This window comes from Malus sylvestris, chromosome 9, assembly GCF_916048215.2.
Source record: "Malus sylvestris chromosome 9, drMalSylv7.2, whole genome shotgun sequence".
Lineage (NCBI taxonomy): Eukaryota > Viridiplantae > Streptophyta > Magnoliopsida > Rosales > Rosaceae > Malus > Malus sylvestris.
The window spans coordinates 1584400-1607771 of NC_062268.1; the positions used below are offsets into that span (position 1 = coordinate 1584400).

Sequence of the window (23372 nt, forward strand, 5' to 3'; positions counted from 1 at the left end):
AAATTCATATAGCAATTGTAATAAAATTTTATGTAGGGACTAAAGTGACAGTTCTATCATAGTTCAGAGATCAACGATTCAATTTTTCTTATCGCATATAAAATCAGATTCTAGCCGACCCCACTTAGTGGGAAAAGGCTTTGTTGTTGTTGTTGTTGCATATAAAATCAGATTCAATGCCTTAATTATAATATCTTAATTTTGGTTGATTAGTGAAATATGGTGATATGAAATTTGAAGTAAACAAAAAAGTGTACCCGTCGGCCGTGGTTTTGAGGTTCCAGCCGCCCAAATCTGCAGAAGCCTTAAGATCCTCTCTCCACTGCTTGACCTCATTTGGATCTTCATCCTTTTCATGCTTCTGAAATGCTTCCCCAAAACTATCTTTCTGTTTCCTGACTTGAGAAGGGTCAACGTCGTAGAATATTGGATAGACTATTTTCCCCTCTTGCTCTTCTCGGCACCTCATGATCTTCGACAGCTCCCCCAGGCACCATCGGGACTCCGCGTACCTCTTCGAGAAGACGATGATGGCGATTCTCGACCCTTCGATTTCTTGGTCAAGTTCACTCTGTATGTTTTTCCCCCTTGTGAGCTGGTTGTCTATAAACGTGTTAATTCCGGCATTGCGTAACGCAATGAAGAGGTGGTCTGTGAAGGTAGTGCGCGTGTCGTCTCCTCTGAAGCTCAGGAACACCTCGTACTTCCAGCGGTTTGAGCTCTGCGAGGAAGACGAAGAGGCGGCAGAGCCAGCTCCATGGGCGGAGCTGGTGGTATCCATTGCAGCCTGTAGAAGTGCAGCTTGGCTTTCAAATAACCAAAGTCAACTCTTTCCCAAGATTCCCCAGTGTAGGCGGCCCTTTAAATTTTTTTTGCATGGGTCAATGATGTCACTGCCGTGTCGATAACGCGTGAGTGCTATTCCTCCCACAATTTAATTTGTATAAATGTTACCATCAAATTTTAATAAAAACTGTATTTTAAGGTTGGTGCGCAGGTAGGTTCAACTGCGGCTGCTGGTGGACGTCACGACAGCGTTATAAGAATCTTCGGTGCAAAGCAGGTTCCAACTGTTGGAGTCAGTCTAGAGAGTATCAATGGGAAGAGACCTCATCTCCAACAACCCATCTTAACAAAATATGCAAAAAATTAAGCTCCAACAGGCTAACTAAATGACCATCTGTCTTTACTTTGTGAATAGTAACTAACTAAATTTAGCTACGAGGAGACATTTGTAGCTTACGTCAAAAGGATCAATGTCGTAAAATAAGTCATTTACTTGCATAAAAAATGATCAATTTAGCTACGAAAGCAAGGCGATAGTCGAGCTCACTATGGCAGGTTTTTTTATCCTATCGTCTTGCAAGGGAAACAAGCTACCAATTGCACCACACGGAGGCATCCAACTAATAGTTGAATTTCTCGATCAAGATTATGCTGCAGGCATCGGTGTGCAAGCCAGACTCGAAAGCATAGCCACACTACACAACCTCTCGACCTGCCATCAGACTACGTCCCTTCAGGCTTAGTGTTTTCGTTGTTCCAAATAATCCACGGCTTGGAAAAATCAAGCCAACTGGTTGAGAAGGCAATTGCGCTACTTGACGACATTGTTTCTTCATCGAAGACTGTGCTCAAGGAAACTGCAGGTATGTGCGACACAATCTGGGGGCTGGTTGAGACCATTGAAGAGGAATCGATGAAATGCAAGGAGCACGCTGCGAGTATCTTCCTGCTTCTATGCCAGAGCTGCAGGGAGAAGTACAGAGGACTAATACTGAGAGAAGAGCAATGCCCAGACTGCTTCAGCTGAGCGTGGATGGGACGTGGAGGGCTAAATCCACGGCACAGGAGTTGCTGTTTCTCTTGAAAGACTGTTCCAATTATGGTTCGAGAAACAAGCAGTCGGGAATAAGGATATAGAGCAGATTATGCAGGACATTGATACCGGGGGGAGGGGGGGAATTGATGGGATGAGTACAACGGTATTGAGGCTGGTGGAGGAGATGCTTGCAAAGATCAGCAGTGGACGATGATCTCGACCAAACTCTGAGCTTTGCTATCTACGAGGCCTTTTTCTCTCTTTTGAAATTTGAGAATTTTTTGACAAAAATTATCATAAATTTTAACAGAATCGACGGTTGAATTAAAAGTCCAGCAAGCAAATCGAAAACAATCACAAGAGCTTAGAAAACACCACATCAAAGCAGTCTCAGAACAAATCCCACTATCAAGATAAAACCATTCAAGTATACAAATCAGTTGTGTAAGCAATCAACTACGGAAAGGAATGGTGAATACTTTTGTAACTATATACAGCTTAGCCCCGGGAAATCATCCCACCCTCCAAAAACGAACGTATACTGTAGCTACCATATTCTCCTATCATATAGAGTACGTTTCAGCCTGACCTTCTATAAAAGCTATAGGCCACGGCCACTGTTGCCACTGCTCCAACCATGGCAGCAGCTGCAAGAACATCGCTTTGTTCCCAGTTCCCAATCAAGCTTGACAGCTTCCCTAAGGCATCCTTCCTGGCACACGACTCTCTGGTTTCTTTCAGCTTCTTTTTCTCACTTCCACCATTCTGCTCCAAACTTACTTCTTTGCAGCATGTAAATCCATTACTATTAGCACCTTGGCAACAGCCCGAAAAGTTCTCGTTTTTCTGAATCTGATTGCCGTTTTCTTGGGGCTTCTCCTGGATTTTCTTACTTTCTCCTCCATTTGAAAGCTTCATGTCATTCATTTTTTCAGCTTCATCAGAAGATACTCCCATTTGGCCCCTGTAAGGAATGAAATTGAATTTCGTGTTCAGTTATTTAAAGATTCAACTCTAAGTTTCGTCAATAGCTATTGAGTAAGAACATGTATGACCAAGCTTAATACACAATTTGACAACAATTAATCAGAGAACATTACAAATCAGAAACATATACAGGGTAATGCCGTTATATCCAATTCGCTAGATCTATTTCGCTTTCTCCATCTCTGTAAAGTGCCTACTTGACCCCATCCCCTGTTCCCCAAACCACCTCTGGTTTGGTTTATCAACAAAAAAAGGTAGTTTGATTTGGTTCACACTAGTTTGATTTGGTTCCTCGATGTTAATGCAACTCTATATCAATAATCTATCATACAACACTAGAAATAATCAGCAATTGAAAAATATGACAGACGCTTCAGTTCCAGTGAAATTTTCATCAGAAGGGGGTAAGCAAAACCAAAAACGCACAAACCTCCAAAGTCGTTCGATGATCTCTCCCTTCCCAATATGCTGATCAAGCAATTCTGGCACATCATCAGGAGTGACATAGCCATACCTGCAATGAATAATACATAATATTCACATTCCTTCATCAATCCCAAATCCCAATACAATAAATTTTAAATTGTTATGATCCGGATATTACCAATGGCCTGTTATGCTTCCATCTGAACCTGGGCTGTAGATAATCAAGTTTCCAGCATACTTGTGGCCTCCAATGTGAGAGCAAGCAGTAACAAATACCTGATTCGTCAATCCTCGCAGCTCAGCCTCCTCTTTGAACTTATCAATGAGAACAGGTCCACAAACACCGCATCTTTTATCTCGACTACCATGTGCACATACAAATACATGGGAGCCAGTCAACGCCTCTTGCACTCCGGAAGCCCATGGTTTGTCATTCACAAGGACATCATCAACAAAGCTGTCCACATCCGACTCTTTCAAGCCCCTTTGATCGAGAAACAAAAACAACCTCAGAGTCACAAAAAGAAATTTACAGTAAACAATAACCTAACACTCTTCAATTCCTTGTAAGGCAAGGAATTAGTCATAAACTGAGCCATTAAATTCAATTCCTAGAACTAATTTCAGAAGCTAACACATATCTAATTATCTATTTAATGCAGTAAATTTAGCACAATCTCGTAATCAAAAGAGAAGTCAAAACAGAAATAAAACACTAAATGCGGTCGTAACTTCCATTCAATCAATTTCCATGAAAATCACGAGAACTTTTTTAGGTTCAAGAACACGGCCCAGTACGCCAAATGTCATAATACAATTGGTTGAAAACTTGAAAGTTTACAACCAATTGTATTATTACTCTTAGGGTACCAGGCAGTGTTCCGGCACATCAAGAAATCTCTTGAAAATCACTATTACCTCAGCTCAGATTAAACAAGGAAAATTTCAAGGTATCAACACCAAAACTAGTCCAAAACACACTAAATTAGCTCGATTTGAGACTTCATACATCGAAATTGAAAAATCATAAACTCTGTCTGTAGCTAGCAATCATCGAAATGTACAAGTCAAATAATGCAAATCTGAAGAATCAAAACACCACTCACTAGTTAATTATCTAAATCCTATAAATTCCGATTAAAGTTAAAGCAACTACACAATACAAAGACCTCAAGAAATCAACGTGAATTTACCTGGATTTGATCATTTGTGGGAAAATCAACACATCGCCGTCGGAAAACTCAGTTCCTTCGCGTCCTTCAATTACTGTCAGCAACGTCTACCAAAAACCAAGAAACAAGGTGAGTAACGGAGTCAACTCAGCTCAACACTAGAACTCAGTAGCTCCAGGGAATAAGAAACGGTAAGAAAAAGCAATCAGAAACGCCGATGAATTGAGCTACAAAAAGGACCTTAACGGCGATGTCGTTCTTGCGAGCTTTGAGAGCGGAGGCGAAGAACTTAGGGAGCGGATCGGACTCAGAGCCTTCGACTCGCGACGGCCAGGCCTCGGGGGTCTTGTAGCAGAGGAAGACGTGGCGGTCGTAGGCGTTGACGGTACCGGCAAGTTTTTCCTTGAACATCTCCGATCTCTTGAAACCGAACTTCTCGTCTTCGGCGGCCGTGACGGCGGCAGAGAGGCCGTCGGAGGCCATTGCTAGGGCTCGGAGAGGAGGAAGGAGGGGCTTAGCCGGGGTTGAAGTTGAAAACGATGAGAGGGAAAAGATGAGAGGGAAGGAGCGTTGTTGTGTGGTTGTTGGAGTTGATATAATGAGGAGGTTGAGGAGCGAACGGCGGTGTCGGTATGGGTGTAGGTGCGCAATGTGCATACGGCGCACGATGGGGTTTCTGAAGATCGGAATCGAAACGCGTGGGAATGAGCGCGTGGGATTTGATTTGTAGTTCATGCATATACCTTTTGATATTTCCGATCATATTGGAGGGAAGCTAAAAGATCATTCGTGCACGCAAAAATGGAAGGTCCCACAAACGGAGGAGGACCACTCTCTGCACCCGGGAAGTGGGGTACAAGCGCGTAGGTTTAAATCACCCGATAGTGCACCAATCTGATTTTGTGATTCCCTGCTGCCGGTGGATTTTTTGGCGGTAGGTTGGGTGGAGGAACTGAATGAGGGGGAAATTGTAAATTCCATAAACTTGATGATGTGGCGACCCGTAATTCGGCCTTCACATTCTGTCAAGAAAAGAAGCAAGCAGGCCGGTTACTTCGTTGACTATGTCAAGCCGTAAGCCTTAGTCCAACGTGGACAACTTCTGGAAGTCTTGTTTATTTCATTAATTTATTTCTTGAGAATGACTTTTAATATTTGATTTAATTTTTTTTGGTTAATTATTGAATTTAATTTGTCAATTTGTCAATGATACAATTTAGGGTGATGTTATTTAAGCAACTATTTTTACTTCTCGCGCACCCTTTGTTAATTTATGTCTTTTATCTTTTTCAATTCGTTCAATTCGACGGCTAAAAATTGAGAGAGTTGTATGGAAAAAAGTGTTTGAATAGCACACCCTACAATTTAATATGAAGGAGTGTATATTTCAAATAATGATTCATTTTTAAGATGAAGCTTGTTGTTTTTGAGTTTGAAATGAGCAGATTTCAATTGAAATAACTATCGTTTTCCAAAAAAAAAAAAAAAAGTGTAGGGTGGGGACGGCATTTAAATATTTATGTTTAGAGTAAGAAAAAGAAAGAGATGTGTAAAATTCATTTCAGTTCATACATTTTCGTGTTTTTTATGTTGGTCTTTCAATTATTTATGTTGAGAGTAAGGAAATAATTTGTACTTGGCAATGTCAAATTACAACCCTAATTGAAAAAATCTTGTTCGCCTGACCTATAAAGGCTTTATGGTGGATACCTAGGCACCCAGAGACGAGAAAGGGCATAGTAAGCGATGAAATGCTTCAGAGAGTTGAAAAATAAGTGCAGATCCAGAGATTCTGAATATTTGACTGCTCCGATGAATATGTCGGGTGAAAGGTGAACGATACATAAACAGGTTATTCGAAGAAGGGATTCATAAACATCAAGTATACATTCCTCAAAATTTTCAATGCAATTGCATTTCCTCAAATCTCAGGAACTACCAGATTGTAAAGCTTGCAATGGAAATGCAATTGTGTACATGTAGTAACCACATGAATCAGTTGGAGACTTGTTTTTCATCAGAGGAAAACAAAAGGCTAAGAATCAAAAGAAATCAATCTCTAAATAATTACCCGAAGGCTTCAAATCAACGCCCGGCATCATCCCGTTCATGGGTTCTTTCGGGGTATCAGGAGTCTCCAATATGTAGTGCTTTGGCACCTGGGGTGGAGTTGTACAGCGAATCAGTGCCCAATTCACGCTTTGGAAAAACGGATGTTGTTTAACTTCTGTTGCTCCCCGCCTATACGCAAGACGATGCTGTGGCTCCTTGACAAGTAAACCTCTGATCAAGTCCCTGGCTGCAAAGCTGACAGAAGGTGACTCTGGAAATCTTAAAGGCTGGCCAACCACATTAAACAAAGTAGCCCGATTTCCGTGCCCCTTGAATGGAGTTCTTCCGAACAAAAGCTCGTAGAGAAAGATCCCAAAGGTCCACCAATCCACAGCGCTGCCATGGCCTTCACCTTTAATGATTTCAGGCGCCAAGTACTCGTGTGTTCCCACAAAGGACATTGATCTAGCACTTGTCGGTTCTGCAACGAGCTCAGGGAGAGGGCTCACTTGATTGTATACATCATTATCATTCTTCACTTTGATCTTTTTATCTTTCTTGGGTTTGCCCTTGAAAAAGCGTGGACCAAAACATGTGGGCGTAATGCAATCCGGCTGCATTACACAAGTCGGCTGGATGCATGCAGGCTGAACACAATATGCTGATTTCTTTGTCTCCAAGCTTAAGTTTGAAGATCTTACCAGGGTGGGGGAAACGGTGCATCTTAAAGAAAGGTCGAAATCTGAAAGCATTATATGTCCATCTTCCCTCACTAAAACATTCTCTGGTTTAAGGTCTCTGTAAATGATCCCGAGCATATGCAAATATTCCAAGGCAAGAAGAACTTCAGACACATAAAACCTGCAAAAACAAACGGGAGATTAACTTTAGGATGTCCCCAGCACTGGCAAATAAACGTGTGCAAAACACTTGATGTCCTTCTAGTTTATAGGTTTACTCCTCCCTTTTCTCTGCAGGCTATTGAAATATGATTCCTATTGTAACCTAAACTGAAATGTGTATGTGTACTAACAAAAAGTAAACTGAAAGGAGAAGTATGAAGGAATATCTAACCTAGCAGCATGCTCCGAAAAATGCTTCCCAATCCCAGGTTGTTTTTGTCTGAGTGCATGCAGATCACCCCCGGGACAAAACTCCATCACCAAACAAGATACCTTCTCCGTCTCAAAGTGTGTATACAATGTTGGCAGGAAAGGATGATCCAGAGATTGCAGTATTTCCCTCTCTGTCTGAGCCCTAAGAAGTTTTTTCCTACTTGCCAGTAATGCTTTATCCATAACCTTCATGGCGAAATAAGTTTTAGTGCCAATTAGTTCAGCCAAATAAACGCTGCCTATATCTCCACATCCCAGTGTCCTCAGCAACTTGAAATGCTCCTTACCCAGTGTTCCATCATGATGAGATCGTGCAGCTTGCACCGCTTCCCAACTAATATTATTTGCCTTGTGGGGCTTGTACATGGCATTGCTCAAACTACTGGAGCTGCTCTCATCGCTAACATCACTGCCAGTGCTGCCTCTATAGATGCTGGTCGTCCTGCTCTCAATAAGATCACGGGAATTAGTAACTTCACTGCTTTCAACAGACTTCTCCACACTGTTGATACATTCACTGACTTCTGTATTGGTGAAACTCTGCTTGGCTTCACAATATAGAGAGGCAGAATATAAACTGTTCTGAGGGCTTGCACAGTGAGAAATGAGGTGGCTATTTGTCTGCCCGGCTACTCCTTTATAAGGAACCAAACCGTGATTTCTAGATTCCATATATCTACTCGAATCACAATCATTAACCGGATGCTTGACGCTTGATTTTGCTTCCAGCACGGAAACCTTGTTCAGATAAGAAGTTTTGGCTGATTTGTTAAGAACATCATTTGGGCCTCCATGCTCAAGTGTTCCTTTATTCGAATTGTGGTAGTGTTTCCCCATATGAAGAAACTCTTCCTGCTGCATGTTATGATTAGTTGCCTTGTTGGGGTTCTTTTGATTATTTACAGAACCATTTGAGTAGCTGTCTGTCTTCACCGAATAAGTATGCGCAGTCACGCAGGATGGCGACGAAACCCCTTCGCTTCTTGATTGTTTTGGAGATGAGGGCTGAGAAGGACGAGGAGTCCCAGTTGTGGAAGGAGGGTTCTTGCCTACCTCAGGCGGTGCAGAATAGCGAAATTTCGGCAAAGAATTAACCCCATCAACCAGTGACCCCATGGCTTTCACACAGGCACTGTCACTGCAAAATTCAACTGAGCACTATGATAATATGATATGTAACAATCTTACCACTAAAGGCATTAAGTACAGAATCATCAACTTGAATTGTCTTCCAAAATTCAAATTAACAAGGCAGAGCCGTCAATTCGAAACACAGAATCAACAAAAAATCTGCAACAATATACAGTCAAAGAAAATCCCAGATGAACCGAAATTCAAGATACAAGCTTTAATTCACAATCTAATTAATGGCAGCGCGAAAGGGGAAAAATATATCAAAAAAGGATCATTTGACAAAATTTTCAACAAAAATTTATCTTTTTATAAAACCCAGAAACCCAAATTCTCCAGTGATTGAACCCAAGTTCTAATTTTGATTCTTTTCAAAACCAAACACGACTTTCATTTTCTTTTCGTTTCCCACAGTTTCTCGGCAACCAAACAACAGAACAACGCAAAAGAACCTCAAAGCAAAGAACCCAATTAGCCAAAGAGAGCTTAGAAAAATTACCTGATCAGAGAAGAGAGAAAGCAGACGACAGCAAGCAACCTCGCATGGCTGGTGGGCACAATGAGAGAGAGAGAGAGAGAGAGAGAGGAGAGAGAGAGAGAGAGAGACCCAAAGAGCGAGAGCTCACAGAGAAAGTGAAACAACTTAGAGGGGGTCTCTGTTTCTGTTTTTCATCTTTTGGATTTCACTGAAGAGCTTCAGATCCGATCGAACAAGAAATCCAGAGGAGGATCAAGCAACAAGACAACAAACAAAGAAAAAAATATGAATAAATTTATGAACTTTTAACTTCTGGGGAGAACAGAAAGTTGGAGTTTCTCTGGTTTTTCTCGTCGCGGTGTGGACTTGAGAGAAAAACGAAGCCAAAATTCGCAAGCAAAGCGTAAAGCTTAAAAAGCCGTCTCTGTCTTTGGATGTTTTTTTTTCCAATGTATTTTGTTCTCTGAGAAGAAAATATGGTGGAAAGAACGTCTCTTCGCTTTGTTCTTGTTGTGAAAAAAAAAAACTTTTTAACATTTTAGTTGTATCGTGGCTCATGGCGCACGAGAGATATTTCATTCTGTCGAAAACACGGTCTGATGCGATTATAGTGTATCAAACCGTGTTATCTTAAAGTATGTCGGAAACATGATTTGATGCGCTAAGTGTCTTAATATAATTTGTTGAAAAAAATTCATATGATATATAATGTATCAAATCGTGTGCCCCTAAAAATGTATTACGATAGTTGTTTTCAATTTGTTCATTGAGGTATTTTGGCAATTACAATAAAAACAACCAGCGCAAGAAATCTTTAGAGACCCGTAGCGTCCGTAATTGAAAAAAAAAAAATGCCTCTCGCTTGAGAAATTTTGAATGTACTCTTAACCAATAGCCCGCTTTAAGAATTCAATCTTTAAATGAATGAATTGGTATTGTGAATGTTAAGAATTATTAGCTGGTGATCAGACTAGTGATACATTTTTTTTTTCTCAATGTTTGAATTCCCAGTACAATATATTTTGTAGCACTCAATCGAACCTACATGGCAAGGATGTAGATTTTTCAAATGTATATTTTTAAGATATGAGGAATTTAAATGAAGAAACCAAACCCAAATCTTGTAGCACACCCTTATTCTACAACTACATACTCAAATGCAATGTCACAGCCCGTCCCGGGATTTTATTCATCGAGGACGTGAAAATACGGAATTACCCTTGACGGGTATTAAGGTATGTGTGTGTATGATATATTATTTGGACTAAATATACATTCCTAAACTTTTGGAGAAAATAATTTAAGTTGGATTAAATTGGATTGTATTTTGTGTGGTTAGGGATTAAAATTAGTATGTATGGTTTTGGTTGGACCACACACCCAGTCAACCCTTCTCTCTCTCTTCCCCGTGCTTCTCTCTCTCTTCCTCTCCGTTCAGTCTCTCTCCCTCACTCTCGAACGTACGGACAAGCTAGGAACCTCCCATTTCTTCACGGATCGAAGGTTCTAAGGTAAGATTTGAACTCCTAGTAAGCTTGTGAGTTAGTATATGTGATTTTTTGGAACTTAAAACCCTCAGAATCATCGTGAAACCATAACCCCGAAAATGTGCATTGTTCATGCACACGTAAAATCTTGCATTTCAGGGAATTTCAAGCTCACAGTGAGCTTAAGGAGATCCTCACGAGCTTCGGGGTACTTCGTTGGTAGAATTTGGACGTCGGAGGACCGAGATCGGAGTTTTTCAAAATTGGCCGGATTATCGTGCTTCCTCAAGTAAAATCTAGTGGATTTTGGACCTTGAAACTAGTCTATTGTGATTCTACATGTTGAGGGCTTCAAATTGATATATTATATGAAGAAAATGGTTGAGAAACGAAGGAGAACAAGGCAATTGAAAATTGCCCAGTTTTCCGGCCACCGGAAAAACCAGTCCGGCGAGCTCGCGAGGAAGAAGACGCGCGTGGGCGCGCGTGTACCGTGCCTATCCTTGGCGCGTGGGGGCGCGTGCCACATCAGAAAATTTTTCTAAAAATATTACGACATCCGTCGAGTAGGTCACTGTGGTATATTCATATACCCAATTTGAGCACCATATGAGAAGTTATTGAGTAATTGAACCTAAGTTGATTACGATTCGTGGTTAAGAAAAAAAAATGTGAATTTACGATCCAACCGTCGGATCGTCACCAAACTTTGATACGTTGTAATACGTAATATTTGAGGATTATAGGAACTTACGGATTGGAATCCGAGTTACGGATCTTCCGGAATTGGAGTTGTAAGTTCATAAAATAGAATGTTAACCGTCACTTGGTTTTGGAAATTGACGGAGATCCGACCGTTGGATGGTAATGAAATTTTAGGATGTTGTCCTAGAGTTATATTGTAGATCTCTGGAAGTTATGGATTTTAAATCTGAGTGGCAGATCTTCTGGATCGAACTACGTAGTGACGTATTTTATATAAGTTATATATTCTATCGATATGAATTCTGAGGTTGGATTTGATTATTGTTTTAGGCGCCGATCGTCATGACGCCTTGGCGTATTGTGCTAGGGAGTTGTAGGGCAAACTCCAGGTGAGTGGGCAGTATTTTCTATTTATACCTATATGCTATTGAATTTCCCAGAAATTGAGTTTTAATGAAAATATGTTTTTAAATGCCATGCATGCAATTGTTGAGATATTTAGTTTGATAATTGATGCATATATATGTGAATTGACGCTGTGGACGTACATGTGAGTTTTTACATTATTCATATGATTTATTTATGAAAATTGCATTGAAAGCTCATAACCTGCACCCTAGGTGTTAGTGCTTATATTATTATTCACCATACCGCACGCTCGTCTTGGATCCAAGTAGGTGGATGTCGTACAGACCATGTGAGGGTTCCGACATGCTAGTCGTATAGATCATCAGATGTGGACTAGTGGGTGACCTTAGTTATGCGTGCTGATGATTGATGAGAGAAGCACTAGAGCGTATTTATACACCTTTCATCGTACAGACTACTATACGTAGTTCTGAGTGATGTGCAGTGTAGTGTCGTACATGTCACAGTTGGTGACTCCGGCAGGGCCGTATAGGTCACTGTGGTGACTCCGGCTGAGTGGGATGTTGAGCTTTAGAATCAGCCGTACAGGACCATTGTAGGGTCTCCGGTTGATTTATTATTTCACCTGTTATATTGATGCATCCATATTCTGTTTTGACTTTATGGCATGGCATGATTTCTGGATTTTGATACAGATTGATGATTTGAGATATGAGGATATTTTTTATACTGTTATGTTATTTTCTGGGAAAAGTATACAGGTTTTACAGAGAGGGGTTAGAATTATTTTTGGCGAAATGTTTTTGAAAAGCTTTGGTTTTACTGACCCACTCAATTTTGTTTTTCGCCCCTCCAGGTTCAAGTTAGCAGAGCTTTGGTGGCCACGAGGAACCCAACAGCGTTCTGACAGAATTCACAAAAGTAGGATTCACCCCCGGGTGTTATATCTTAGTAATTGTATTTTAAAAGCTTCCGAACTGTGTAAATGGTTACGTCACTCTCACGTGACGGCCAGCATGCCCTCATTCGGGACGGGGTGTGTCATGCAATGTCATACGTAATTGTACAAATATCAAACTCACTTTTTTTTATTAATTTTCAATAGTTATCATACTTCGTCTTCAAAGTGTAACTTATTTTTCGAGCTTCCAATAACAACTCCATTTACATTTTATATGAGCAATGTAATTATCGATATCACATGACTCCTACATTATTTTCAAGACAATTATGTCCAATGACGAATGTACATTGAGACCAAAGTGGTTTTAGGATCACCAAAAGTTCATAAAATACACATGTGAATGTCTTTCGAGAAATGATTGGTACCGATCCTTCTTGTGCCCATTTGATGTAATGCATGCCAGCATATCTTGAGATGATGCGTCGATATCACTCATCAGACTGTTTCAGTGTATGTCATTATCTATTGACATGTTTCTATCTAAAAAATTAACATTAAAACCCTCAATGATCCTAATCTTGAATTCGCAGCTGATTATGTTATCTGTTTTATCCCATAAGTAAGAGCAGAGGTCCTCAACATTGTCAAATTTTCAAGCATTCTTTCCCCTCAAATATTATTTTATTTTCTCCCTAAATTCCAATAATACAATGCTAATAATAATTTTTTAATGGAATCTAATCCAAAGAGTGGAAAATATCCAACATCTAGAATGTAACTAGACAATGTTTTGATTGACCACAACACCAAAATTCAGGGAGCAGATATAGGACTTAATTTTCATTTTTTTAAACATTATTTAGGTCCAAGATAATTAAATTAAATTATAATTAGTCGTAATCACATGGGGATTAAGCAACCGCACAAATCTCGATAACTCCTTTCGCGGGAACCAGCAGGGGGGCCTCACATGCGCGCACGTGAACACCAGCGACAAAGCACGTGGACGGCTGTCATGTCCGTCGCATGAATCTACGGTAGGCCCGCGGTGAAACTAAAAGATATGTTTAATCTGGAAGGACAGGGCGCCCGTATCAAATGTTACGGAGCTTTGGGTACGTGGGGCTACTATCACAGATATTTTTCAACGTGTCGAAAACAGTCTGTTATATAAGGTGTCATTGTACAAGCAGTTAATTTTTTATTTTTATTTTTTCAAATATTCAACTATTTATGTTATTGGTGTACATTACCCGTTTTCCGACAGACTGAAAAATATCTCTACAATCACGATGGTGGTATTTTGTATTGTAGATTGTAAGTGCAAAAAGAGTCTGATATCAACTTATATAAAATGAATATCTAAATTGTAAAAATCAATTCTACCACGCAATGTTACGTGAAAAAACAAACTTACATTTAACATTGTGTATTAGTTTATCGGAACGCCCTAATTGCGATAAACACAAGTTTTATATGTCATTATTGTGAGTTAAAGCTCAACCCTCTATGTTAGCATAGATAATAAGGAAAATTAATGAAAATGGCTTGAAAATTTTGAGTTTTAATGATAAGGACAAAATAAATGGTAAAATGAATAGTACCAGGATTGACTTTTTAGTGTAAAAATGTGGTTTTTTGTTAAAGTGAACAATACCGGAAGTTTTTCGTTAAAGTTCTCTAGATAATATCGATGTTAATAAATAAAAAAAGTCATTCTCGTGATGGTGACCATATACACGTAACATGCTTTCCTAACAATGTGGGTCCCAGAAAAGACCCATTTCCTTAAATTTTAATTCCCATCAAACATCGGACGGTTCTATATTGCTTATGGACATTGATGGATGCTTTGCACCGTAAACTCTATGTGGTGCAAAACACTTGGTTCTTGACACGTGTAATTATTAGAAGGGAATTTAGATTGTATCTTAACTAGTGGGGACCACCATTACCAATCACATAACATGGACATAGAGGCAAATTCTCTACTCTCCCGCTTCATGTGCCCTCTGTTTATGTGGTCACGATTAAATCATGTCAATATTTTATATTATTATTTCTTTTTATCTTATTATCTTAATAAAAAATAATATAAAATGTTAACATGGCTTAACTATGACCACATAAAACAGAAGGGCACTGAAAATGGGAGGGCAGAGAATCTGCCTCCCATGGACATACCTTTGGCAAATCATTTTCCATTTTCTCCATTTAACTAGGGTTGACAGTGAGCAATCTTTCAATATACCTGAAATAAAGTGACATAATAGTAACACGGAGGATGTCAAGACTAGTTCCAGACTCAAAACCTTAAGGCCCTGTTTGGTGTGCTGAATGGAATAAGTTGTGATCAATTAAAATAAACTTGAGTTCAGCATGTTATTTATTGTGTCAAATGTGAGATAGACAAGATTGAACTGGATTATAAGTCCAGAATAGAGTATGTTATCTAACTTATCCTTATAAATAGGTTACAAGTCTTGTCTTATAAGCCCCTACGAATCTAATCATATCTCTGTTGTCTAATCTCATCCATCACACCAAACGGGCCTCTTTGTGGCATCACAACATATTGACTCATGTAAAATTCATTGACCACACATGCTCCATATACGAACAAGTAACTTTTTTCAGCTAGGCACTTACACTATCATTATTCAGCCAAGCACTTACAGTGTCATGTGGTTTTATGGATCTATTCATATTATAACATATGTAACTATAAAAAATTTCAACATGACCGTTGCTTATACTGTAATTTTGTAGTACACGTGAATTAGTAACATCATCATGTAGATGTCTCACCAAAAAAAAAAAAATCTCCATACAATTACAAACGAGAAGCATTAAACTAGACATTCATTTCCTTTTCTGAGCATGGGCAAACTAGCAAGGAATGTGACAAGGAAACTAACATTAAACAAGATGTCAAGATTGTTCTAACAAGTTTCCTAGGTACAAATTTAAGACGTATCTCGCCGTTGACAAAACGTCAAGCCTCTTCTCGCTTGGTTCATACTTCCCCTTCCGGAGCCGGTACCGACGAGTTACGCCTAAAAAATACACACAAGGAAAATCAAAAGAGAAGAAAATAGCATCTTGGGTAGCAAATTCGACGTATCACACATATCCGTAGGGCCTGCCGCTCCCCCATGAATGAGCAAACAGAGTAATATAGACAGCAAGACAGACGTAATCACACTAATCATAGTTATTCGTACAAACGAAACCAACACAACAGAGTAATACTGACAGCATACCAGAGAGAAACGATCAGTTTGGATGCAAGTATAGTTTTAGGGAAGGTTCCGGTGCAGTTTCCTGAACTCGTGCGAAGGGGTGCCCTCTCCCTGCACAAATGTGATGGAGACTGAAACAGTGTGAGAAGTTCAAATCTCATAGATGGTGATCATTTGCATATCCAAATAAAAAGGATCAACTGTGATCCCGTACAGGAATCATCTTCCATGGCTGGACATCTGAGAATAACATAAAACGGCGTTTAGACACTTGAGAAACGAAAATGGCACAACTCAAAGACTTTGATCACCTTGTGATCTCATTCACCATCGCTCGGTCATTGTGTTCTTTAGGTGTGTGCAGTAAACACTGAAACTTGTTTCTTCTAAACCATCGAAAAAACTTATCCTCTTAACTTCAAGCTTAATTAAGTTAGCCGCGAATGTGAATTACATTGCTTATCTTCATTTCGACATTGTTTTGTCCAAGTAATCTGTTAGTTTCTTACGGTTTCTGAAAGATCCAAGTCGACTGAGTACACGGTCTATGCTATGTTTTTACCCAAGCGAAACACTACTTTAGAAATGTTTTCACACCAGAAGAAGCTGTCTGATGCCTACATGACAAGCTATCGATACACATTTAAGCAAGGACGTCTCACATCCTCAGTATGGTTTTGCATTTCTCGACGGCGCAGTGATGCTTACTAGACAAAAGAGAAAAGAAAAGGAAAAGTGGGACGCATTGGGGTTCAACCTCCTCCAAAAACTATACGGGGTTTCCTCTTTGTGACACTTCCCAAAGTCATCGCCAACACCAATCTATCAGAACAAGTGCATATGGCCCCCTAGAGCAAAATGGATTTTAGTGACCAACTCTTTCGAGTTTCAATGCATCGATCACGCAGCTTCTACCAAATTCACACTCGAAAAACTTCCTTATACAGTCAACTTGTACATCTGTGACATCCTAATCGACATCATTCGTGCTTAATCATTGCAGTAATCGAGCTTAAAGAGCTCATAATACAATTATATAACAAGCAAGAGCAAATGCAGCAGCAGCAGCACATGCATAATCCCCACCCAACAGACATTCACGGATTCAGAATTGATCCCCAAAATTATTACTGGGATTTGAAGCTCTTTTGCCACAAGCCCCCAATCTGTCTAGCAAAGGGAAACATTTGTGCCTCTCATTTTAGTAACTTCTTTTTATAGGGAGCTGATCCGTTACTCTACTTTTTTACACAAATTTTGACTTACATTTTTTTTGTGGCACATTCCGTAACGTATTTTAACGATCCGAACCATCACTCATATATCATCCTTGCAAAAAATTAGACTAACCTGAAACAATTAAGACATTCATTTGTACCAAAAGAAACCTAAACTCTTATTTCAAGGGTCATATGGCTTCATATTTGGCTTCATTTGGAAGATAGTGAAATGCCTTCTGAACAAAAACTAGCAAATCATGGAAAATTTTGTAAGAACATCTCCAATGGGTTGGATCCTAAAAATCCCGCGTACTCAGAAAGTAATAACAAAAATGGTTAACCCAATAGCGGATTCCACAAAAAAAAAAAAAAAAGGCGAAAAAAGAACTAATGGCAGTCTCTATGCCATCGTACGAAATAAAATTCAGTGCGAGAATGCAAACATCTGCACAAATGTGCAGCCTGTTAATGTCAATTGCCAGGTCCCTTTAATCTCATAGTCCTGGTACAAATAAAGGGCTTCAATGAAATAAAAAGAATTCAACAGAAGATTATACGGAACGTCGTTGACACAAGGTTACCGGCCTCCATTGCCGCCGGGGCAAAATATAGAAAGAGAGAGAAATGAGACCAAGTGAGAAACCGGAAACATACGCCTGTAGACTTGAAGCCAATAGCTACAGAGGTAGGTTCATTTAGCTGCAGACTTCTTTTTTCATCCTAAAATACAACAAACCTACCTCCCATATGGATGATAACGGCCACTACCTGCACCGCCATATCCCCCTCCTCTACTACCGTAAAAGGAAGCTCCACTACCACCTCCGTAGCCACCTCCGTATCCACCTCCAAAACCTGCATCATAGCCACTCCCATAGCCACCACCACCACCAGCTGCCCCGCCAGCACCTCCATATCCCCCATAACTCTCACCAGCTCCACCATAACCACCTCCCATATCATAACCCCTGCTATAGGCTCCTCCATAACGGCTTGAATATCCTATGGAAGATTCTCCCCTATAAGCCCCTATACCGCCGCCACCACCGCCACCATATACTCCATATCCGCCAAATTCACTGCCACCATATCCTCCATAAGCACTGCCTCTACCACCATAGGCATCAGCTGACCTATAGCCACCAGCACCACCATAACTGCCACCTCCAAATCCACCATAGCTTTCTCCATACCCACCACCATATGCAGGTCTAGAATCATTATAACGTTTTGATGGTGGTGCAGGTTGGTTTGGCTTCTTTGGTTCTGCCTTTTTTATCTCCACCTACAAGAATTAACAGATGAATCTAAATTATCAAGCTTCTTGAATGATCATAGATGCATTTAGTACATTACATGGCCAAACCGTCTGAGTACATGTAAACTATTTTCTTGTACATAAGTGAATTCTATCACAGTTTTGTTTGGTCAAGCGTATTGTATCATGTTCTCCTTATTCGTCACTTCAAAAGTGAATAAGTGAATCTACAGGTACTACTAAACCAAGCAACAATTTAGTGTAACAATTTAGTGCAACCCATTACAAAACCATTCTTCGACATTGATCAGCGAAAGCAGAAAATTCAAAAGAGGGAGCAAACACTCAATTGATAACATGAGACGACACATCTAATAAACACAAAATCTTGAAAAACAGGATACTGAGTTGGCCATTCATGTATGTCACTAGTACTAGAATATGATTATTAATGAGGATTGCAGAACATCAATGCAAAATTCGGCACACCATAATCCTAAACTACAACCAATGTAACAGATAATGCATATGATAACTATTTAGGAATTCGCTCCATGTGGCATAATCATAAAGCATATAAGGGCATGGACAAATGTTTTTTCAGTAGACAACTCACCTGAGCTCCAGCAAACTCAAGCTTGTTCCCTTTGTCCAAGAGTTCATCCACTGCTTGCTCTGTGTCGAAGGTAACAAATCCAAATCCACGTGAGCGCCCGGTGGAGTGGTCCCGCATAATCTGGTGTTCCTTGACCTCTCCGTACTGTGAAAAGAAGTCGCTAAACTCCTCTGCCGATTTACAAAGAACGTGTAAGTACCTCATTAACCATACTCAAAGAAGAACTAGAAACTGAAAAAGAAAAAAGAACCAACAAGAAAGAGCACCTTCATTTACGGTTGTTGGAATTCCACCCACAAAAATCTTCTTAGTCTTGAAATCCTTAGAAACCATTGCTCCCCGGGGTATTGTTCGCTTGATTTCGACCTACAAATTATTAAAAAATATTCATAAGCAAGCTCCTTTTTTACAAACAAAAGAAGTATACAGCTCAAAAATACCTACTTGTCTGTCATTGATAACATGAACATCCTCAATGACTTTATCAACCACAGAGGGGTCTGCATACGTCACAAACCCGAAACCACGGGGTTGCCCCATCTTCCGGTCCTTCATTATCACCGAATCTATAATCTCACCGTACGCACCAAAATGCTTAATAAATTCCGCTGCATTACCAGAACAGGTTCCCAATCAGAAACCCTAAAAACTACAAAATCACAGTAATTAATCAACTAAGCAGAAACGAGAATTCAAATTCCTACCTGTAGTAGTCCTTCTTGCCAAACCCCCTATAAAGATTTTCCTACGGAATTAGAGAAAGATAGCTATGCTGAGATTTCGATTTTTTCTGGATTTTCTCTAAATTTTCTCGGGAACCAAACGGCGGGCGTGAAAGTAAAAGAGAAGAGAGATTACCCGGAACTGGCGCCGTCGCCAGTGTGAGGCTGGGACCTGCTGTAGTCGTCATCCTCCGCCGCCTCGTGTCGGTGGTCTGGCCCGTTTATGTCGTGAGCTTCGCCGTCGAGGTTGGGGTCGTTGGTATGCGAATCCATGAGGGTTTCGAATTCTGAGAGGAGGAAGTACAGAGAGCGAAGAGGAAGACCTAGAATCGGACTTGGATTGTTTGCTCTCCCATTTCGTTGCCTTATTTTTATATAAAAATAATAAAATAAAATAAATAGTAATATAAACTATTGACGTAGTTTAACTGTGATCACATAAACAACATAAGAGCACGAGAAGAACACTGGGAAGGCAGACAATCTAAATCCCATCGACACAAAAAAAATAGGCGACGACCCATAAAGTAAGAGGAAAGGAAATGTTAGCTGCTGAGGATCTTAAACCCTCTCAAGTCTCATGAATTAAATATATATGTATTTTTATTTTCCTATGTAAGAAATAAATAAATCCCCGATCAATTGCGTACAATATTTCTAAAGAAGCTAATATCAAAAGTACTAGTTAATTTGGACATAAGTATGACACTCTAACGTAAATTACTGTGCAAGTATTATAAAATAGGGTTTTTATCACAAATAATTTTTGAAATAGATTTCACTCCTCACTTTAGTCTTTTAAATTGAAAATTGATCAATGTCGTCTCTGAAATTTAGTATCACAAATCAATGTCGTCCCATTCCGTTTATTTTTCTGTTACTTTGATGACGTGTAAGACCTATGTGGTGCCACATGGACTAAACTTTTTTAAAAAGAGAGAAGATTTAAAATCATTAACAGAACTCCAAAAAAAAAAAAACCACCCACCCAACTCCTTCAAAAGTTCATAACACCGACAGAAAAGAAAGCTTCTTCAAATCAAGAAGAGACTCACATTTTTTGGGTTTTAGAAACATAGATGAAAAAACTAACCCAGCTACCTGCTTAGCTACCTCCCTCATCTCCAACTGTCACCTCCATACCCTCTTTCAAATTTAATTTCATGTTCATCTCCCTCTCTTTCCTATGAATCCCTAATACGTGTTTTGATTTCATTTTTAGGATTTCGTTTTTCGCAAATCGATTTTGATCTTTACTTGATGGCATTTTTAATCCAATGACGATATTCACTAGGCTAGTATATTAATTTTTTTTCGTATGATGAAAATGTGAAGGACCATCACATAATGGGTCAGCTATCATATTTTGATGCCAAACTCGCTATCTAATATCAAATGTTTGTTAATTTTTAGTTTTCTAGTTTTTCAAATATTTTTAAAGGGCAAAGTTGATATTTCCATGTGAGGCCCAATTTCAACTTTACGTTGATCCCAAGCTCCAACAGAAAAGCCCAATTTTCCAGGAAACCTGCGAAGGAGGCGGGAAAAAAAAACGGCCCAAACTCGAAACGCATCGTTTCGTGTCATTCGACGATCCATTTTCTCGTCTTCCCTATATATTCTTCCAATAAAACCCTAGCTCCCAAGCTCCTCCATTTCACTAGCAGCCGCTCCCCAAAAACCCTAGGCGGACAACGATGACGACGAGGTTCAAGAAGAACCGCAAGAAGCGGGGCCACGTCAGCGCCGGTCACGGGCGTATCGGCAAGCACCGCAAGCATCCCGGCGGTCGCGGTAACGCCGGAGGCATGCACCACCACCGGATCCTCTTCGACAAGTACCATCCAGGGTATTTCGGCAAGGTCGGTATGAGGTACTTCCACAGGCTGCGCAACAAGTTCCATTGCCCGATCGTCAACCTCGACAAGCTGTGGTCGCTTGTACCCCAGGACGTGAAGGACAAGGCCGCCGCCGCCAAGGGAGGAAGCGAGGCGCCGTTGCTCGACGTCACTCAGTTCGGCTACTTCAAGGTGTTGGGGAAGGGCGTGTTGCCGTCTCAGCCGTTGGTGGTGAAGGCCAAGCTGATCTCAAAGACCGCCGAGAAGAAAATCAAGGAGGCCGGTGGCGCCGTCGTGCTCACCGCTTAGGTTTTTTCAACCGATTTGTCATTTCTTGTCGTATTTTCGGAGTTTTTTCGCTATCTTATATAATGTGCTACTTTACTATTGAGATATGGTATTAGATTTTATTGCTTACTGTTCGATTGCCTTTGTTGTTTTGTGCAAACAGAGAATGAAATGGGTTTTGTTGACTCAATTTTTACTTGCAATTTGAATTTGTTTCGATTTTCGGAATGTTTGTTTGGGTGTGTGATTATGTGTTTGCATGTTGGAATTAGTTATGCAATGAAAGTGAAATGATTGATAGCTTAAGAACTCTGGGACATCTCGGCGATGTTTGAACACGGGCAATTAGCAGGCTGAACCTGCTCTGCTCAGCTAACTTTGGTAGGTCAATGACTCGCTTTGCATTTGGATTTTGAGTTTGCTGGGTTTTCTGGTTTCCCAATGTTTGGTTGTGTATTTGATTCCGTGTTTGCTTTTGGATAATTAGTTATACAAGTGAAATGAAATGATTGGTTGATTAAAGATAGAACATGGGACATATTGGCATTGTTGCCAATTCGCAAGCCAGACATGGTCCACTTAAGTAGCTTTTTACGTAGCTAGCCTATGATCGTCTTTAACCTTCGTCGCTAGCAGTTCTGAGTAGCATGTGCTTGCTGAAGATCAAGCAGTTAGCTAGCTACATGGTCGACTTAAGTAGCTTTCTAAGTAGCTAGCCTATGATTGTCTTTAACCTTCGTCGCTAGCAGTTCTGAGTAGCATGTGCTTGCTGAAGATCAAGCAGTTAGCTAGCTACATGGTCGACTTAAGTAGCTTTCTACGTAGCTAGCCTATGATCGTCTTTAACCTTCGTCGCCAGCAGTTCTGAGTAGCATGTGCTTGCTGAAGATCAAGCAATTAGCTAGCTACACGGTCGACTTAAGTAGCTTTCTACGTAGTGTTTCTGTATACCCACTGTCGTAGTTGATGTTTGTTTCGAAAGGATTGTTTAGGTGCTATATGGGTGTTGCGGTTCTTTTGCTTGATCATTTATCTCGCTGATCTTGGTGCATCTTATGTAGTTGTACTTGTACGTGTTATTTAAAATGGGATATGCCTGTGTTCTTCCCGGTCCCACCTTGAGCCGGTGTTGAGGCCACTTTTACTTGTACGTTATATACATTCTGCATATCTGAGATGCTTTTATAAAAAATAGGTATAAAAAATAGCTGAGCTCAAAAAGATGTTTGGTAAACACTTAAAAACAGCTTATTTTCATAGTTTTGGGTGAAAAAAAACTGAAAATGTGAAGCAGCAAAAATGAGCTTATTCAGCAATACCTACCCAACCCGAATGTTTTGCTTTTCTAACGAATAACTGTTTTTGCTGCGTGTGGAAGATCGATTTAGTTTTGTGCATGAATGTTAAAGAACTCCGTAAATGAATGATTTTGTGACCGCAGCGTCAGCATGTAATTCAATTCGTGTGTGCTCGTTTCATGAGACGTGAAATTAGTTTCGTGATTTACCAATGGTTGTCAAAGGCAGTAGTGCAATTGACG

At 40.1% G+C, this 23372-nt stretch overlaps 5 protein-coding genes, 1 long non-coding RNA gene and 1 pseudogene across 10 annotated transcripts in view; 3 read left to right on the forward strand and 4 right to left on the reverse strand.

The window, feature by feature from the left end:
* The window catches only part of LOC126583452 (TMV resistance protein N-like), a 121840-nt gene extending 120885 nt beyond the window's left edge, over positions 1–955 (reverse strand). The window contains exon 1 of one of the 2 annotated variants that reach the window (XM_050247804.1): positions 258–954. In XM_050247804.1, the coding sequence (XP_050103761.1) occupies positions 258–781 (524 nt within the window). In that variant the 5' untranslated portion in view covers positions 782–954. Of the gene's footprint in view, positions 1–257 lie in introns of both variants that reach the window. The other variant, XM_050247805.1, reaches the window with a different exon arrangement.
* Positions 948–2036, forward strand: LOC126582501 (uncharacterized; annotated as a pseudogene).
* Positions 2037–2044: 8 nt separating this feature from the next.
* LOC126583461 (uncharacterized) lies at positions 2045–5261 on the reverse strand. Of its 2 annotated transcripts, XM_050247821.1 has the most exons (6): positions 4648–5261; positions 4429–4514; positions 3414–3719; positions 3240–3323; positions 2412–2786; positions 2045–2063 (listed from the first exon to the last, which is right to left on the reverse strand). In XM_050247821.1, the coding sequence occupies exons 1-6, from the start codon at positions 5140–5142 to the stop codon at positions 2060–2062; spliced, it is 1350 nt and encodes a 449-aa protein (XP_050103778.1). In that variant the 5' UTR covers positions 5143–5261; the 3' UTR covers positions 2045–2059. The 2 variants fall into 2 exon arrangements, with proteins under 2 accessions (XP_050103778.1, XP_050103777.1); XM_050247820.1 differs by lacking the exon at positions 2045–2063 and having other exon boundaries at positions 2187–2786; positions 4648–5257.
* Positions 5262–6247: 986 nt separating this feature from the next.
* Positions 6248–9671, reverse strand: LOC126583487 (protein kinase PVPK-1-like). Of its 2 annotated transcripts, none has more exons than XM_050247847.1 (3): positions 9205–9671; positions 7534–8712; positions 6248–7320 (listed from the first exon to the last, which is right to left on the reverse strand). In XM_050247847.1, the coding sequence occupies exons 2-3, from the start codon at positions 8688–8690 to the stop codon at positions 6450–6452; spliced, it is 2028 nt and encodes a 675-aa protein (XP_050103804.1). In that variant the 5' UTR covers positions 8691–8712; positions 9205–9671; the 3' UTR covers positions 6248–6449. The 2 variants fall into 2 exon arrangements, with proteins under 2 accessions (XP_050103804.1, XP_050103805.1); XM_050247848.1 differs by having other exon boundaries at positions 7534–8725.
* Positions 9672–10588: 917 nt separating this feature from the next.
* LOC126583488 (uncharacterized) lies at positions 10589–12814 on the forward strand. Its single transcript, XR_007609760.1, has 4 exons — positions 10589–10694; positions 10830–10959; positions 11706–11764; positions 12601–12814. It is a non-coding gene; the product is annotated as an uncharacterized LOC126583488 (long non-coding RNA).
* A 4732-nt stretch (positions 12815–17546) lies between these two features.
* On the reverse strand, positions 17547–20295 carry LOC126583489 (glycine-rich RNA-binding protein 3, mitochondrial-like). Of its 2 annotated transcripts, XM_050247849.1 has the most exons (7): positions 20206–20295; positions 19843–20040; positions 19689–19729; positions 19429–19592; positions 19251–19350; positions 18985–19154; positions 17547–18395 (listed from the first exon to the last, which is right to left on the reverse strand). In XM_050247849.1, the coding sequence occupies exons 2-7, from the start codon at positions 19977–19979 to the stop codon at positions 17847–17849; spliced, it is 1161 nt and encodes a 386-aa protein (XP_050103806.1). In that variant the 5' UTR covers positions 19980–20040; positions 20206–20295; the 3' UTR covers positions 17547–17846. The 2 variants fall into 2 exon arrangements, with proteins under 2 accessions (XP_050103806.1, XP_050103807.1); XM_050247850.1 differs by lacking the exons at positions 19689–19729; positions 20206–20295 and having other exon boundaries at positions 19843–20031.
* A 1042-nt stretch (positions 20296–21337) lies between these two features.
* On the forward strand, positions 21338–22022 carry LOC126583493 (60S ribosomal protein L27a-3-like). The gene has a single exon (XM_050247858.1). It carries the CDS (start codon positions 21404–21406, stop codon positions 21851–21853), a length of 450 nt encoding a protein of 149 aa, XP_050103815.1. The 5' UTR covers positions 21338–21403; the 3' UTR covers positions 21854–22022.
* Positions 22023–23372: the final 1350 nt, after the last annotated feature.

Excerpts from the sequence above, each read along its gene's own strand:
- LOC126583461 (XM_050247820.1), bottom strand. The coding sequence starts at position 5,142 with ATGAACTACAAATCAAATCCCACGCGCTCATTCCCACGCGTTTCGATT. Across the intron at positions 3,720-4,428 it reads CCACAAATGATCAAATCCAG|GGGCTTGAAAGAGTCGGATG; the intron begins GTAAATTCACGT and ends TCTCGATCAAAG. Across the intron at positions 3,324-3,413 it reads GGAAGCATAACAGGCCATTG|GTATGGCTATGTCACTCCTG; the intron begins GTAATATCCGGA and ends TATTCATTGCAG.
- LOC126583487 (XM_050247847.1), bottom strand. The coding sequence starts at position 8,690 with ATGGGGTCACTGGTTGATGGGGTTAATTCTTTGCCGAAATTTCGCTAT. Across the intron at positions 7,321-7,533 it reads TTTTCGGAGCATGCTGCTAG|GTTTTATGTGTCTGAAGTTC; the intron begins GTTAGATATTCC and ends TTGTTTTTGCAG.
- LOC126583489 (XM_050247849.1), bottom strand. The coding sequence starts at position 19,979 with ATGGATTCGCATACCAACGACCCCAACCTCGACGGCGAAGCTCACGAC. Across the intron at positions 19,730-19,842 it reads GGCGACGGCGCCAGTTCCGG|GAAAATCTTTATAGGGGGTT; the intron begins GTAATCTCTCTT and ends CTAATTCCGTAG. Across the intron at positions 19,155-19,250 it reads TCCAACAACCGTAAATGAAG|AGGAGTTTAGCGACTTCTTT; the intron begins GTGCTCTTTCTT and ends GTAAATCGGCAG.
- LOC126583493 (XM_050247858.1), top strand. The coding sequence starts at position 21,404 with ATGACGACGAGGTTCAAGAAGAACCGCAAGAAGCGGGGCCACGTCAGC.